We start from the raw sequence: 16,110 nt of genomic DNA on the forward strand, positions 1-16,110 counted from the left end.
AGCTGGTCCTGCCCAGGAGCCTGAGGGCCCAGCTTCTGCTTCAGGAACCAAAAGGAGATGGGGAGAGACCCACAGAGGGATCTTTATTCAGAAGCACTTGGCTGACTGTTCTCTCAGGCCCTTGCTCTGAGGGACGGATGGGATCAGCCACAGGGTGCACCCTCTCTCCATCTTGCATAGAGAACCTCAGTGGTTGGGGTCAGAGGTCGCTCTCCCCATAGAGGGCACTGGAGAAGGCCACGTAGTCCAGGGCTCCAGCTGGGGCCCCGGATCCCTTGTAGGGCACCATACGGCGGATGCAGTACTCGGCCTGCTCGGCGGGGAGCTCGCGTCGCAGCTCCTCGGGGGTGATGTAGTTCTGGGGAGAAGAGGCGTTGAGGACCCACAGGTCCTATGCCCTGCCCCAGCCCCCCAGCCCCTCCACCACCTGGGACTCACCTTGTCTCCTGCCAGGATCTTGAAGGAGGCCACAACTTGCTCAGCCGTGTCAGTCTCGGCTGTCTCTCGGGTCATGAAGTCTATGAAGGCCTGGAAGGTCACCACCCCAGCTGCGTTGGGGTCCACCATGGTCATGATTCGAGCAAACTCCACTTCCCCCTGCAGAGATAGGGGCCAGGCACTATGCCCATGAGCACTAAAGCCAGGAGGGGTCCGGATGTCCCCTCCTGGGTACTGTCCAGCCTTGGCTAGCAGAGCCCCAGTAACAAGGGTGTTCCCTTCCTCCAGAGACCTTAGTCCTGGCTATAGGACGTCCTTTATGGTAGGCTGAAATCTGCATCCTACCTATAGCAGGAAGCAGATTTGCTCCCTGGTCCTGATTTTTTTTCCAGGGCCATACCTGTTTCTGTAGTGCTGTTTCCCTACAGGTAAAAATGTTGCAAGCTCAGACTTTGGGTCCACACAGAACTGGGTCCAAGTGAGTTTACCTCCCTGAGCCTTGCTAGCCCCTGTGTGGATGTGATGAAGATGCAGGGGATGGTGTATGTGAAGATGGGAGGCGCACAGTAGGTGATCAGCACAGAGGAGGAGGTACTTTGGGACTCCTGGGAAGGGGCTGGGGGGCACTCACCAGGTCATAGCCCATGGAGATGAGGCAAGCTCGGAAATCATCAGGCTCCATCATCCCATTCCTCTTCTGTAGGGGGTGTGTGGATATCAGGCTTGGTCTCCAGCCTCCACCAGCCCCCAAGTGTCTTACCCCACAGGGCCAGGCCCCTGCTGACCCGGTCAAAGTGGTTGAAGGATGCTCGGAACTCGTTGAGCTGCTCCTGGCTCAGCCCCTTGGCATCTCGGGTCAGTACCTGGTTCTCCACTTCATTGATGGTGCGGGCGATAGAGGTGAGCAGCTGCTCCCAGCCCACGCGGATGTGCTGGCAGTCGGGGACAGGCCACCGTCAGTGGGCGGCCAGTGCCTGGCCACTGGCTCTAGCTCCACATCCAGTCCACTGACCCTGGGCAAGTCCTCCCCCTCACTGGGCCTCCATCCCCATCTGGAAGCTCCACTGAGTAACCCCCCAGCAGTCCTTCCTATCTTTTGATAACCAGCTATGGCCAATCCTGGCCTGGGTTTGGACTGCTTTGTGACTCTGGAAGGGTCACTTTCCATCGCTGGGTCTTTTTTTTTTTTTTTTTTTTTTTGAGACAGAGTCTCGCTCTGTCGCCCAGGCTGGAGTGCAGTGGCGCAATCTCGGCTCACTGCAAGCTCCGCCTCCCGGGTTCACGCCATTCTCCTGCCTCAGCCTCCTGAGTAGCTGGGACTACAGGCGCCCGCCACCGCGCCCGGCTAATTTTTTGTATTTTTAGTAGAGACGGGGTTTCACCGTGGTCTCGATCTCCTGACCTTGTGATCCGCCCGCCTCGGCCTCCCAAAGTGCTGGGATTACAGGCGTGAGCCACCGTGCCCAGCATCGCTGGGTCTTAAGGGACCTGGCCAGGCTGAACTGGGGACCCTGCTGGGACATGCATGCTCTGTCCAGCTGTGGTCTCCCTGGGCCTCCTCAGCCAGCGCTGCCTCCCTTCTCTCCTGAGAGTTTGTGATCCCACCTCCATGCTGTAGACGGTGTGCTTATTGTCAAACACCAGGCTCTCCTGCAGCAGCTGGTGGTCACCCTCTAGCCGGTCAATGTTAGTCTTGTAGTTGATAATGTTCTGCTCCTGCTGCCGTAGCCCAGCCATCTGCTCCTCCAGAGAGCCGGCTAGCCCTGCTGCCAGCCGCCCCACTTCCTGCAGGGGTTCCCAGGCAGCATGAGGGCTCCCAGCTCCCTGTGGCCCAGCCCTAGCCGCACCTCCCCAGGTTGGACCCACTATCCCAGCCCTTACCTCCACCTTCGCCTGGATCCAGGGTCCAATGGCATTGGCCTGGGCCGCAAACTGTCGCCGGAGCCTCTCATTTACCTGCTGCCGTGCCAGCTCCTCCTGCAGTGTCTGATCACGGCTAGGCACCAGCTTTCGGACCTGAAAGGAGGGCGGTTATGCCAGAGCCAGCTCTGGGGGCTGGGAAATGGCTTTAGGGGAAATGGGCTCCAGCCCCTCAAACCTCAGCCCCTGTTGCTTTGAGCCAACTTGTCTGGGATATGCAAGAAAGCTCCTGGGCAAGTCACTAACCCTTGTGGGCTTCAGTTTTGTCATCTGCAAAATGGGGCTGATGGCATCATTTAAAACTAATATGGGTGGATTTATAAAAGATGTCCACACACAAGGCTTAATTCTACTTCACATCAATCCTGACAGGAGAATGCTGCTGTTACGGCTCATCATATACAGATGAGCCCAAGACAGACAAGGTGATTTATGCAGTCCCACGTGGAGTCTGGCAGACCCCAGATCTGAAGATGGACTTTATTCTCCATATCTTGGGCCACCTGAGGTTTCAGGGTGGTCAGAGTATGCAGGAGTGGGTGGGAGGAAGGCTGCAGGTGGCACTGACCATATCCCACTTGGTGTTGATGTCCTGCGGGCTCAGGGTGATGTAGGGATTGGTGGAGCAGGGCCGCAGCCCATACGTCTGGCAGATCTTCTGGATCTCACCCTGGATGCCCATGATGGCGCCTCGCTCTCGGTCAGCCTCGGGCAACGTTGCCTTGAACTGATCATGCGCTGTCAGCAGGCTCTGGGGGTGACAGGCAGGAAGCGTCAACTGGTGTCCCCCACTTACCATAGGCAACAGAAAGGGCAGCAGTGTGCCCTGGGCCACCCAGCGGTCCTGAGAAGTCCTGACGCAAGAACCCCGGCCTCCTGTCTTCCAGCCCAGCACTCGGGAACTGGGGTTTTCCTCCCATCCCTTTGCCCTAGGAGCCTCAAGTTGTGGCTGGCAGAATTTGGGGCCAGCTTCCCTGTCATCCCATCCATCCCCTGCAACCCTGGCACCCACCTGGGTCTCCTCCACAGAGTGTACCAGCCACACATCCTGCAGGTCCTCCACGGCACCGTCCAGCCAGTTGTTGAAGGGTGCGGCCCGCCGGGCGAACTCCAGTTGAAGCTGATCGATGGTCTCCAGGAGCTTCTCCATCCGCTAGGGGTGGGGGGCATAGTGGGTCAGCAGCATGCCCAGCAGACCTGGCTTCACCCACCTACCCACGCCCAGCTGCCCGGCCCCCAGCCCCACCTCTAGCGCATCCCGCCTCTTCTGGGTCAGGGTGCCCAGGTTGTCCCACTGATCGCAGATGGCCTGGCAGCGGCTGTTCACTGAGGCTGCCTCATGGTAGTCCAGCTCACTGGGAGCGAGAAGTAGGGTGAGTGTGGGGCCAGCCCCAGCCCAGATGTCCTAACTGCACTTCACCCGCGCCCCGGGTGGGGGTGAAGGTGTGCGGGAGCCAGGGCAGGTGGTGGGTAAAGCTGGGTGCTTTCCAAGAGGGGGCGGTCCCCGCGCATCCCTCTGTGTAGGTGGGCGCCCGCATGTCCTTAGCTGCAGTCCATGGAGGTGCTTGGGTGGAGGGCTGGGTTCATGGGAGGGGGTGGCCAGCCCAAAGCTGATGGGGAGGGTTTGGGGCAGTAAGCCGGGTGAAGAGAGCGGACAGGTTAGAGGGCAGGCCACGAGTGGGACAGGTCAAGCCCTAGTGGGAAGAGTGGTGGCAGCAGAGCGGGGTCCGGAGATGGGGATGGGGGTGGGGTTCCGGGGTGGGCGCGGTTACAGAAGAACTCGGGAGAGCCTGGGGTCTTGAGGGAAATGGGGATCAGGGCGGGGCTCGCCGCCGGGGGCGGGGCCAGGGGTGTTAGGAGCGGGCCCCGCGAGGCCCCGCCTACTTGAGCTCCTGGGCCAACGCGGCAATGTGCTCCACGCGGTCCTGGTGCGCCGCCAGGTCGCTCTCAAAGGCCTCGTGGCGCCGCAGCAACGCCCGCACCTCCTGTAGCGAAGCCGAATCGTAGTCGCGCTGGCTCAGCATCTCCTCCTTCCCTGCTCGAAGAGAGGCCGGCTCCGGTCACCCAGTGGCGGCAGGGGCAGGGGTGCGGGCCGGGCTCTGTGACCACGAAGCCTCATCTGCTAAGGTGGCGATCACACCGGCCTAGCCCCTACTAGGGGTTTGCTCTGCGGCGTCGGTGTAATAACGTAGATGAAACTCCTCTTCGGTGGTGTGATCCGTAAACTATATCAGCGTCCCCTGAGCGAGTTACGACCAAGGGGCCTTTGGTACAGTTTTGGCGTAATTTGACCTTAAAATAGCTCTCAACGATTCTGTAACCCCCATGAGCCCCTGAACCGGCCTCCTTTGTTCACCACTAAAATCCTCGACAGAACACCGAATGGATGTTTCTATCCAGAGTAATATATTTGACTCGTGCAATATTTTAGCGTCAGGATACTTTGAGTATGATGTAAGTGATGTTAGGGTGAGGAATGGACTCACCTTTGTACACCTGATACATATAAAATAAAATGCTAACTGATGAATTAATCAGAGCAGACCCACAGAAGACCAGAGCAGGGCTGGGGGGTGAGGGGGAAGGCTGAGTTGATAGATAAACACCCGTGTGTGCGGTGGCTCATGCCTGTAATCCCAGCACTGTGGGAGGCTGAGGTGGGTGGATCGCTTGAGCCCAGGAGTTTGAGATCAGCCTGGGCAACAAAGTGAGAACCCATCTATACAAAAAATACAAAAAGTTAGCCTGGCGTGGTGGTGCACACCTGTGGTCCCAGCTCCTTGGGAGGCTGAAGCAGGAGGATCACTTGATCCCAGGAGGCAGAGATTGTAGTGAGCCGAGATTTTATTAGCCTGGGGAATACAGCAAGACTCTGTCTCAAAAAACAAAACAAACTTTGGCCCACAGAGGGGCAGTGGCCCAAAGAGAGGCCCAGGTTGCACCACAGCAAGTCAGGGTGGGATTAGAAATCCAGTCTCCGGCTTCCCTGCAGAGCACCTACCCTTGTCCCGAGCATTTTGCCAAGAACCTCCCCTCCCACCCCTGCACACCAATCTCCACCCCAGGAGACAGTCCAGCCCCGTGAGGTAGGTGTACCTACCCCGGGTCCAGGCTTCGTGCAGGGAGGCCTTCTGCCGGAACTTCTCGGCCAGGTGCTGGAGTCGCTGCAGGCGTCGGATCTCCGAGAGCAGCCAGTCTTCATAGCCCTTTTCCACCTGCTCCAGCCCCCGCCAGGCATTGGCGATGTCCTGTGGAGCAGGCAGGGGTGACCTCCATCACTGTTTGCCCATTGTACAGATGGGGATACGGACCCCAAGTTCACCCAGGGAATGTGTGTAGAGCTCACCGAGACCAGCTTGCCCTCGGAGGGCATGAAGGCAGGCCGGTGGCTGAGCCGCAACTTGGTCTGCAGTGTGTTGAAGTTGATCTCCAGCTGGCACTTTTCTTGAACGCGGGGCGGCTTGTGCAGACGCCGATAGTCCCGAAAGTCCTCTAGCTTGCGCTGCATGGCACTCATGCTGGGCTCGCCCACACGGTTCTCCAGCCATGGGATGGTGCGGCGGATCCACTCCAGCAGCTGACAGGGCCAGGCAGGGGCAAAGCAGAGACCTCTGAGCTGACCTGCCCGGCTCACCCACCCCTCTCCACCCACACCCAGGCTGTGGCCAGAGGGTAGGTGGGGGTGACTTTGACAAATATGAAGGCAGAATGGGGTAGTCCCCATGAGTCAGAGAAGGAGTCGGATGGCTGATTTCTGAGTCCAGGGGCTAGTATAGGTTGGCACAGAGCAAAGGGCCATGTGACTACCTAAATACGAGTGAATGGATCAATGCAGGAGTAAATGGATGAATGATGAGTCAATCAATGACTGACCAGGAGCTTGGGTTGGCAGAAGGGCAAGTGCTGGGTGGAGATGGACAGGAGGAGGCTTGGAGGAAGCCAGGGCTACTCTGAGCAGAGGGAGGCTCTGCAGGCCCACGCTTGGGGTTAGCAGGGTTGGGAGAGTCAGTAGGGCCGGGATGGGCAGAGCACAGTGGGAGCCCAGCCTCACCTCACTGGCAAGCTTCTCATACTCCTCCATCAGCTTCTCGTTTTCCTGGTTCACCGCCAGCACCTTGCAGATCCTGTTGGCAGCTGTCTCTGCCTATGGGGGTAGTTGGTAGAGGGTTGGCATTAAAGCAAGCTGCCTCTGTAAAGCCCTTAAAAAACAGAGCCCCCAGCTGGGTGTGGTGGCCCATGCCTGTAATCCCAACACTTTGGGAGGCTGAGGTGGGTAAGTTACTTGAGTCCAGGAGTTTGAGACCAGCCTGGGCAACATAATGAAACACCATCTCTACAAAAAATACAAAAATTAGCCAGGTGTGGTAGCATGTGCCTGTAGTCCCAGCTACTGGGGAGGCTGAGGCAGGAGGCTGAGGTCAAGGCAGCAACGAGCTGTGATCATGCCACTTCACTCCAGCCTGGGTGACAGAGTGAGACCCTGTCTCAAAAAACAAACAAAAAATAGGGAAAGGGATGGGGGGAGCACGGCTCCTAGGTAGGCAGGGAGTTTCCAAACCAGGGTCCTCTGGTCTTGCTGAGGACTGAGTGTGTGCAGCTGGGACAGTGGCACTCCCACCTGCGTGGTCTGGCGCCTCCAATGTTGGGCTGCAGCCAAGGTTGGGCCCTTGGGTCCACAAGCCCAGGCAGTAGCAGTTGGGCCACCTTACCTGCTCAGCCCCGGCAAAGGCATGGTAGAAGCAGGACACATAGGTCATGATGGCCTTCTCATCCGGCTTTGGGGTGTTCACAATGTCTAGGGCAGGACAGCACAGTGTCTACTGGCCAAAGCCAGGGGTCCCTCCCTAGGGAGAGAACTCCCTCTGGGTGGGAGGGCTGGAAGTATCTAGTCATGGCCACCAGCAGCCAGTCACCCAAACCCAGTGTCTTCTCTTCCTTGAAGCCCTCTCTCCTTACCCCAGGGCTCAGCAACTTCCCCACCTCCCCACCTTGGGGTGAGCAAAGTGTGAGGGAGTGGGTGGGTGAGTGTGATTGACCAGCCACCGTAGGCCTCGTGAGGGACTGGTCCACGCTGCCTCGTGCCTTGAACTATCCTATACCTCCCTCTGTCTGTCTGTCTTTCCCCCAAGTCCACAGCTCCTCAGGGCAAGAAAAAGTTCTCCAGCAGTGCCCACACAGCCCAGGCATCATGCAAAGTAGATGCTCAGAAAGTGTTTGCTGCTTCAGTTGACTGTTGCCTTGCCTAAGCATGGGGACCACAGGCAGGACATGCCCCAGGGGAGCTGCCATTCTTGGGGGACCAATGTTATCCCAGGTAACCCAGGTAACTGGGATGTGAGGCAGAAGGTAGGGCCATTACATAGCGGAGAGGCGGGAAAGGCTGGTCCTCTTCAGGGGATGGGGCAGAGGACAAGATAGAGGACTGCTGGAGAAGGCGGACTGTGACCAGGGAGTGGGGTGGGGGCAGTCGGAGCATCCCAGGAGGAGGAAAGGGCCATGCAAAGGTGTGGAGGGTGCACCAGGCCCAGTGGTGAGAATGTGGGGTCCTCCCCTGGGCTAGCTCACTCGCACCTTCTGCATCCAACATCTTGGGGATGTCCAGGTACTTCTCTGCCACCTCGAAGGCAGTGTTCAGGTTGCCGATGGGGTCATCCTAGACGGGTGTGAGGGAGGAGGGTGAAAGGTCAGCTGCAGGCAGAGGCCGTGGGTGGGGGTGGTAGGGGTCTCTACCTTTCGCAGTTTGGCGTAGTCGATGAGGTCGGGGCGGTGTCGGTGGATGAGGGCACAGAGGGCCAGGCCATCCTTCCAGCTGAACAGAGAGAAGAGGGGGGTCAGGCCTGGGTTCAAGCTGGGGCCCCATTCTCCCCCCGGCCCAGGAGCACCCCCCAGAAGGATAGCCTCATCTGTAAAATGGAGTAAAGCACAAACCCCTTAGCTTGGCGTTTGAGGCCCTTCCTGACCGTATCTGGACCGTCTCCTGCTGGCTCATCATGATTCTGTCACACACCCATGTTTAGGCCCAACCAGTTTCTAGATGTTTTTGGCCTCCAGCTTCCCTCTGGCTGGAATGGCCTTCCAGGGAAATCTCAAACACTCCCTCCTCCAGGAGTTACTGGAACCTTCCTGGATTCAATTCCATTCCACTCAGCAGTTACTGAGCCCTCTTTTCAGACACTGTTCCAAGACCTGTGCCGTGACCTTTTCCTCCCCTGTGGCTTGTGACAGGGACCAGCTCAGTGCCCTTCACTGACCAGGGAGGGCTCCTCTCTGTGCCCAGTGCCCCACAGAGGCCCAGACACATTTGGTAACCAGCTGACAGACCTGGTGTGGAAATTCTGCACGTTGACGTTGCGGTACGGTGCTGTCTTCCTCTGGCACCACAGAAGCAAGCCTTCCTTGGCCGAGGTTTCTGGGTGGGGAGGAGGTGGGAGAATTCATTGCGAAGGGGTCCAGGTCAGCCCTCTCACCCTACCTTTTTTTTTTTTTTTTCTCCTGGAGACAGGGTCTTGCTATGTCATCCAACTGGAGTGCAGTGACACGATCATGGCTCACCACAGCCTCAACCTCCCAGGCTCAAGCGATCCTCCTACCTCAGCCTCCCTAGTATCTGGGACTATAGGCACATGCCACCATGGCCAGCTTTTTTTTTTTTTTTTTTTTTTTTGTATTTTTTGTAGAGATGGGGTTTCACCATGTTGTCCAGGCTGGTCTTGAACTCCTGGGCGATCCTTCAAGTGGTCTGCCTGCCTCGACCTCCCAAAGTGTGGGGATTACAGGCCCCAGCCACTGCACCTGGCCCCAACCTCCTTTCCCATTGCTCACCTTCCACAGAGATGTCCTGGATGGCGAAGCGAAGGATGATGGTCCAGATCATGCCCAGGGTCATCTTCAGGTTCCCGTCGACGATCTCTGCAGGGTAGGGGTCAGGGGACAGATTTGCCTGACATTCAAGGTCTGTGCTATCTGGCCTCCGCTCACCTTCCCCTCTGATCAGTCCTCTAGCCCTTGTCTCTCATTTCAGGGCTGGTACCTAGTAGGTGGGCACCTTGCAGGTACTCAGTAAGCATCTCTTTTTCTTTTCTTTTATTATTATTTTCTGAGATGGAGTCTCCCTCTTTGCCTCAACTGGAGTGCAGTGGTGCAATCTCAGCTCACTGCAACCACCGCCTCCTGGGTTCAAGCGATTCTCCTTCCTTGGCCTCCCTAGTAGCTGGGACTACAGGTGTGCACCACCAAACCTGCTTAATTTTTTGTATTTTTAGTAGAGATGGGGTTTTGCCATGTCAGCTTGACTGGTCTCGAACTCCTGACCTCAAATGATCCGCCCACCTCAGCCTCCCAAAATGCTGGGATTACAGGCGTGAACCACTGCACCCAGCTGCATCTATTTTTTGGGGGGTGACAGAGTCTTGCTCTGTCACCCAGGCTGGAGTGCAGTGGTGTGATCTCAGCTTACTGCAAGCTCTGCCTCCCTGGTTCAAGCAATTCTTCTGCCTCAGCCTCCTGAGTAGCTGGGACTACAGGTGCATGCCACCAGGCTCAGCTAATTTTTGTATTTTTAGTAGAGATGGGTTTCACTGTATTGGCCAGGCTGATCTCGAACTCCTGACCTTGTGATCTGCTTGCATTGGCCTCCCAAAGTACTGGGGTTACAGGTGTAAGCCATCACCCCCGGCCCACATCTATTTTTTTGTTTAGTTGGTTGGTTTGGGGAATTTTTTGAGATGGAGTTTTCTCTGTGTGTGTGTGACAGAGTCTCTCTTGTCACTCAGGCTGGAGTGCAGTGGCACAATCTTGGCTAACTGCAACCTCCACCTCCCAGGTTCAAGGGATTCTCCTGCCTCAGCCTCCCGAATAGCTGGGATTACAGGTGTGCCCCACCGTGCCCAGCAATTTTTTTTTTTTTTTTTGAGACGGAGTCTTGCTCTGTCGCCCAGGCTGGAGTGCAGTGGCGTGATCTCGGCTCACTGCAAACTCTGCCTCCCAGGTTCACGCCATTCTCCTGCCTCAGTCTCCCGAGTAGCTGGGATTACAGGCGCCTGCCACCATGGCCAGTTAATTTTTTGTATTTTTAGAGGAGAGAGGGTTTCACTATGTTATCCTGGATGGTCTCAAACTCCTGACCTCGTGATCCGCCCGCCTTGGCCTCCCAAAGTGCTGGGATTACAGGCGTGAGCCACCGCGCCTGGCCCATGCCCAGCAAATTTTTGTGTTTTTAGTACAGACAGGCTTTCACCATGGTGGCCAGGATGGTCTCGAACTCCTGACCTCAGGGTGATCCACTTGCCTTGGCCTCCCAAAGTGCTGAGATTACAGGCGTGAACCACTGTGCCTGGCCAAGATGGAGTTCTGCTGCGTTGCCTAGGCTGATCTCCAACTTCTGGGCTCAAACAATCCTCCCGCCTCAGTCTCCCAAGTAACTGAGACTACAGGCACGTGCTACCATGCCTTGCTTGTTATTTAGAAATTATTTCACTGAACTCTTACTAGGGTTCAGGGGCTGCGCTGGCAGTTTGGCATTTTTTTTTTTTTTTTTTTTTTTAGACGGAGTCTAGCTCTGTTGCCAGGCTGCAGTACAGTGGCAGGATCTCGACTCACTGCAACCTCTGCCTACCGGGTTCAAGCGATTCTCCTGCCTTAGCCTCCTGAGTAGCTGGGATTACAGTCACGTGCTGCCACACCCAGCTAATTTTTGTATTTTGAGTAGAGACGGGGTTTCACCATGTAGGCCAGGATGGTCTCGATCTCCTGACCTTGTGAGCCCCACACCTTTGCCTCCCAAAGTGCTGGGATTACAGGTGTGAGCCACCACGCCTGGCTGGCTCTTTTTTTTTTTTTTTTTTCAGATGGAGTCTCTTGCTCTGTTACCCAGGCTGGGGTACAGTGGCGCGATCTCGGCTCACTGCAACCTCCGCCTCCCAGGTTCATTCGATTCTTGTGCCTCAGTCTCCCAAGTAGCTGGGATTACAGGTGTGAGCCACCACCAGTTGATTTTTGTATTTTTAGTAGGGATGGGGTTTTGCCATGTTGGCCAGGCTGGTTTCAAACTCTTAGCCTCAAGTAGTCCACCCACCTCAGCCTCCCAAAATGCCGAGATTACAGGCGGAAGCCACTGTGCCTGGTTGGTACATTGGCTCTTTACAGGCTCTCTTGCGAGGCAGGGATTATTCCCATTGATGAGATGAGGAAACTGAGGCCCACAGAGGTGATTTGCTGACGTCAAGAGAGGCCCCCGCGCCCTGCCCAGGACCCTTCCTGCCACCTCCTCACCTTCAGCACCAATGGACACCAGCTTAACCCCCTTGCTGGCAATGAAGTCCAGGGCCTTGTTAACGTTGGCGATTTTGTGGAAGCGCATCTTGCCTTTATCTGGCCTGGGCAGCCTCTCTCCTGGGTATAAGAGGAGAGGCCAAGGGCCAAAGGTCATGAGAGGCAGCAGAAGTCATTGTCCGCAAACTCTCCCCTCTCCACCAAGTCCCGTCCAACACTCTGCCACCCTATTCCCCCTGCTGTCCAGATGTTCCTGGGTTCTGGGGCTCAGGTGCACTGATTTGACATCCTCACCTGAAATGACCTCCAGGAGCAGCATGAGTTTGAGGCCATTGCGGAAATCGTCCTCGATGTTCTCAATCTGGGTGCCCGCTTTGCGCAGGTGTGAGTTGCACCAGGCAGTGAAGGTCTGGGGGCAGAGGACAGCACTCAGACCCTACGATCGGCTCGGGGATGTGGGGCACAGTCCTGTCTCCTCAGTCAGGGTAGGTCTCAGAGCCTTGTATTTCTGGATTCAAATCACAGCTCAGCTCAGCCACTGACTTGCTGTGCATCCTGGGCCAGTCCCTTTCCCTCTCTGAGCTTTAGTTTTCCTGAGAGAGGAGAAATGGGGTCTGGGACCCATGCAGGTCCCAGTTCAGACTTGGGGCACCCGGCCACCAGCACTCTAGCCTTGGGGGTCTTAAACACGGGAGGACCCTTAGAAAATGTTAACCCATTCAAAGTGTGGGGCCCTCTGAGGTTTTGAACTACAGGAGCTAGTGCAGGGTGATATTGCCTTTCTGAAATCTGAAAACTCCTGGACTGAAGCACATCTGGCCCTCAGGGTTTTGCCTAAGGGACTGTCTCTGTGTTTCTATTTTTATCAGTTCTGACCTTCTAGGGTTGTTGTAAATTGGCCTCTGAGTAGACCCTAAGTGTGCAAGGACTCTGTGGGCTATTGGAGCGTCAGCTGGCACTCAGGCCCAGCCTGATCTCATTTTGTTTTTTTAGAGAGAGACAGGGTCTTACTATGTTGCTCAGGTTTGTCTCAAGCTCCTGGGCTCAAGTGATCCTCCTGCCTTGGCTTCCCAGTGTTGGGATTACAGGCATAAGCCACCACATCTGGTCTGATCTCATTTCTGGGGATGACTGCCCACCCCTTCCCCAAGAGTCAGCCTCAGCCTCAGCCTCAGCCTCCATCTGAGATAGGAGGGATGGTACAGGGCTGTGTGTCTGTTGGAGATAGGGGTGACATCACACTTGGTACACAAGTTTCTGCCAACCTACCGCCCTTCAGGTCCTGAATTCTGCCTTTCCATAGACTCCCTGGTAGAGTCAGGGTGGGCTCCAAGTCCAACTGAGCCACTCATGCTCTGTGATCCAAGGTCAGCCCCTTTCCCCCTTTGGGGCTTGGTCTCCCCATTTGTGTAATTAAAGGATCAGAATCTATGATATCTTAGGTCTTTCTTCTTCCAACCTGGCAGGATTCTTGGATTCAGAGCATCCCCATACCACAAAGACTCTTAATGAGAGTCTTTCCTGCCCTAAGGAAGCTCATAGCCCATCCAAGAGTCACGTTGGTCTGAGAAGCGCTGTAAGAGGTTGCCAAGGAGTTTATGGGAGGGAAGTTGGATCAGGGCGGGGGCCTCTTGGGGAAGGCAAGTATTTGATCAGAGTTGTGATGGGCAGGAATCATTCAGGAAGGGAAGGGCAGGCAAGGGCATTTCAGGCAGGGGTAATCATGCGGGCAAGTGCTCGCTGGCTGTGAGAAACAGTTGCTACATTTGTCGGACTACAAGGATCTGGGCATTGCTGGAATGGAGCTGGGGTTGTTGGGGTATAAGTGGTGAGAGGCAGGCCGGAGGGGCAGCAGGGGCCAGGTCATGCGCGATCCTGGGTGCTAAGCTGGGGAGTTAAAATTTGATCCAGAGGGCAACAGGGAATCAGGGAAGCCTCAGGCAGGAGGGAGGTGGGCAGAACTGTCCATGCTGGTTGCAGAGTGGAGATGAATGGCTTGGCACGGCAAAAGAGAGAAATGAGGAGGCAGCCACTGGGACCAGGGCAAGAGAGGAAGGGTGTCAGTGAGGGGGACAAGGCAGGATCGGATGGATGAGACAGAAATGTTGGAATGTAAGCTCCCATGGCAGGGGCTTTATTTTGTCTGCTGCCAAATCCCAGCACTTAAAACAGTGCTGGCACATAGTAAGACATCATGTGGGCCAAGGCAGTGTGCTGCTCCAAGACTGTATGAAGGAAGCCCTTGGATGGAGGAGTCACTGGGGAGGAAGGGAGCACAGAAGAACAGGGAGGCGTCAGGGCTAAAGCTGAGCACGAGGATGTTTATTACCACCTTGCAATAAACAACGCTGGACTAGAAAGAAATGATCCAAATGTCCAACTACAAGAGATGCTGATTGATATTCAGAGCCTGTATGCTGTGTAGCCGTTGAATGAATGGATGAGATGGTGACTGCAAGTTGGGATGAACAGATGTTCCTGATAATTTGTTAGGTGACAAAGACAAGTTACAGACTGGCATGTGTCATATGAGGGGCATGCGGACCTGGATCTGGGAGAGGCCCGGGTGGGTGGGGGTAGGGATAGAAGATGTTGCAGAATAGGTGGCAGCTGGAGCCAAGGACAGGGATGACATCACTGGGAAATTGCCGAACCTGGGACTGCAGCTGTGCTTGGAGACAGGTGCAGGGGGAGCCTAAGTGGAAGCCTGTCACCCAGGGCACCCCAGCCGACTCAGCGGACCCTCTTGGCCCTTGGGGTCATCTCCTGTCATCTAACCCAGTGGAAGTGCTCTGATTCTAAATTCTAGGATTCTCAGGTACTGCAAATTCCACTGAGTACCTGAGTACCCTGCCCTTTCCTGGAGTCATACAGTGTTGGCACACACTGAGCAGGGTCCAATGGCCTTATGGTGCCCTCCTGGTTACCGGCCTGCCACTCCCCAAAGTTTTCTCCCTCTGGCCCGGATCATTTTCTCTTTGGGAACCCAGGTGTCCTGCCCCCTCTACTTGGGAAAGTCTGGGAGTGAAAATAACTCAGGGAGGGAGGGGCCCTGAGTGCCTGATGGGCTGGGCCTGGGCAGCAGCTGCCCCTGTGCCTGTCTCCAGCACCCCCGAGGTGCTGCCTCAGCACTACGTGTCCATCTGGCTGGAGAGTCAGGTTACTGCGTAAGGGGACCCAGGTCTTCCCTCCTCCTCGACCTATGGCCTTTTCAGCAGACTCAGGGCCCCATGCCTGGGGTATCTTGGGAAAGAATGGGGGTGGGGAAAGGGGTAAAGATCCTTAGGTTGCGGAGGTCCTGATGTCTGACAGTCTGTGATTTGGGGCCTGTCTGTGCTCCTTTTGGGGCTTCAGTTTCTTCAGTTGTTAAATGAGATACAGCGACTATGGACCCCACCCTGGAAACGAGGTGGGGTGGGGTCTGAGAGGACCCTTCTCACCACCCCCACACTCCCAAGTCCACTAGTTGCCTGGCTGCAAGCCCTTAAGGTGGGGTCCGGGAATATTTAACTAGAGAGTGGTGGGAGGAAGATTCTTCTTCCTGAACCCCCTAACTTGGATCTCCTGGGCTTTGCCCAGCCTGTTTTCACCAGCAGAAGTGGGGCAGTGGGTCCAGGGGACTGAACCCTGGTGGGGTGGGGACCCCAGAAACTCTCTTGTCATTTTAAACCCCTCTTGAGGGCTCCCAGCCCTCTCCTCCAGCCCTGGGGACAGCAGGCAGCTGATGGGCAGAGCCTGGGCTGGGGATTAGCACTCTAGGTTAAAGACAAGCTCTGCCCCTGCCCTGCTGAGATGCCCAGGATAAACCGCCCGGCCTCTCAGGCCTCGGTTTTGCTGTCAGGAAATGGGCGAGCACTCACTTTCCGCTGCTGCTTCTCCCAGGCCGGGTCCAGCAGCAGGTCGCGGTCCCAGTCCTCCTCCTGTTCCATGTACTCGCCGCCCCCGCCGCTGCCCGCGAAGGGCCCCTCCCTGGCCCCCAGACCCTCGGGCTGCATAACCATCATCATCTCGCTCGGGCTCCTGGCTTCGCTCCGCTCGGCGCGCTCTCGGACACCCGGGCCCGGTTAAGTAGGGCCCAGCCCAGCCCCAGATCGAATTCGCACTAAATATGGGGGAGGAGGGAGGGGCCGGATGGGGGTGAAGGAGCTCGGGTTAGACCTGGCAAGGGGTTGTCCTGGAGCCGGAGACTGCGGAACTCGGGGAAGCCGGGGTGGATCTCGCGGCGGAGATCCTGGGTTTGCATTCCCGCTCCGCTACTGGGGCGCTGTGTGACCTTGGGAAATCCACGGGACCTCTCTGAGTCTGTTTCCTCCTCTCCACAATAGAAAGGCCGATAATAATAGTCACCGCGGGCCGCCCTAGAGGCTGCCCTCGAGCTCCTCGTGAGCCTCTTCCAGCACCTCGCTGGTGGGACACGGAGCCCTATCCCCATTTCACAGTCAGGAACACAGAGGCGCCGAGCTGTTTTGCATGTTTTCTGGG

General features: G+C 56.4%; 1 protein-coding gene across 1 annotated transcript; it reads right to left on the reverse strand.

Moving 5' to 3' along the window:
* Positions 1-64: 64 nt before the first annotated feature.
* On the reverse strand, positions 65-15,733 carry LOC105469643 (actinin alpha 3). The gene is made up of 21 exons (XM_071074220.1): positions 15,489-15,733; positions 11,923-12,037; positions 11,629-11,748; positions 9,181-9,267; positions 8,680-8,767; positions 8,089-8,167; positions 7,930-8,011; positions 7,068-7,153; positions 6,410-6,502; positions 5,705-5,935; positions 5,459-5,606; positions 4,243-4,393; positions 3,605-3,713; positions 3,371-3,511; positions 2,927-3,109; positions 2,320-2,454; positions 2,044-2,223; positions 1,224-1,370; positions 1,070-1,135; positions 439-597; positions 65-358 (listed from the first exon to the last, which is right to left on the reverse strand). The coding sequence occupies exons 1-21, from the start codon at positions 15,633-15,635 to the stop codon at positions 200-202; spliced, it is 2,706 nt and encodes a 901-aa protein (XP_070930321.1). The 5' UTR covers positions 15,636-15,733; the 3' UTR covers positions 65-199.
* Positions 15,734-16,110: the final 377 nt, after the last annotated feature.

Source organism: Macaca nemestrina, chromosome 12, assembly GCF_043159975.1.
Source record: "Macaca nemestrina isolate mMacNem1 chromosome 12, mMacNem.hap1, whole genome shotgun sequence".
Taxonomy (NCBI): Eukaryota; Metazoa; Chordata; class Mammalia; order Primates; family Cercopithecidae; genus Macaca; species Macaca nemestrina.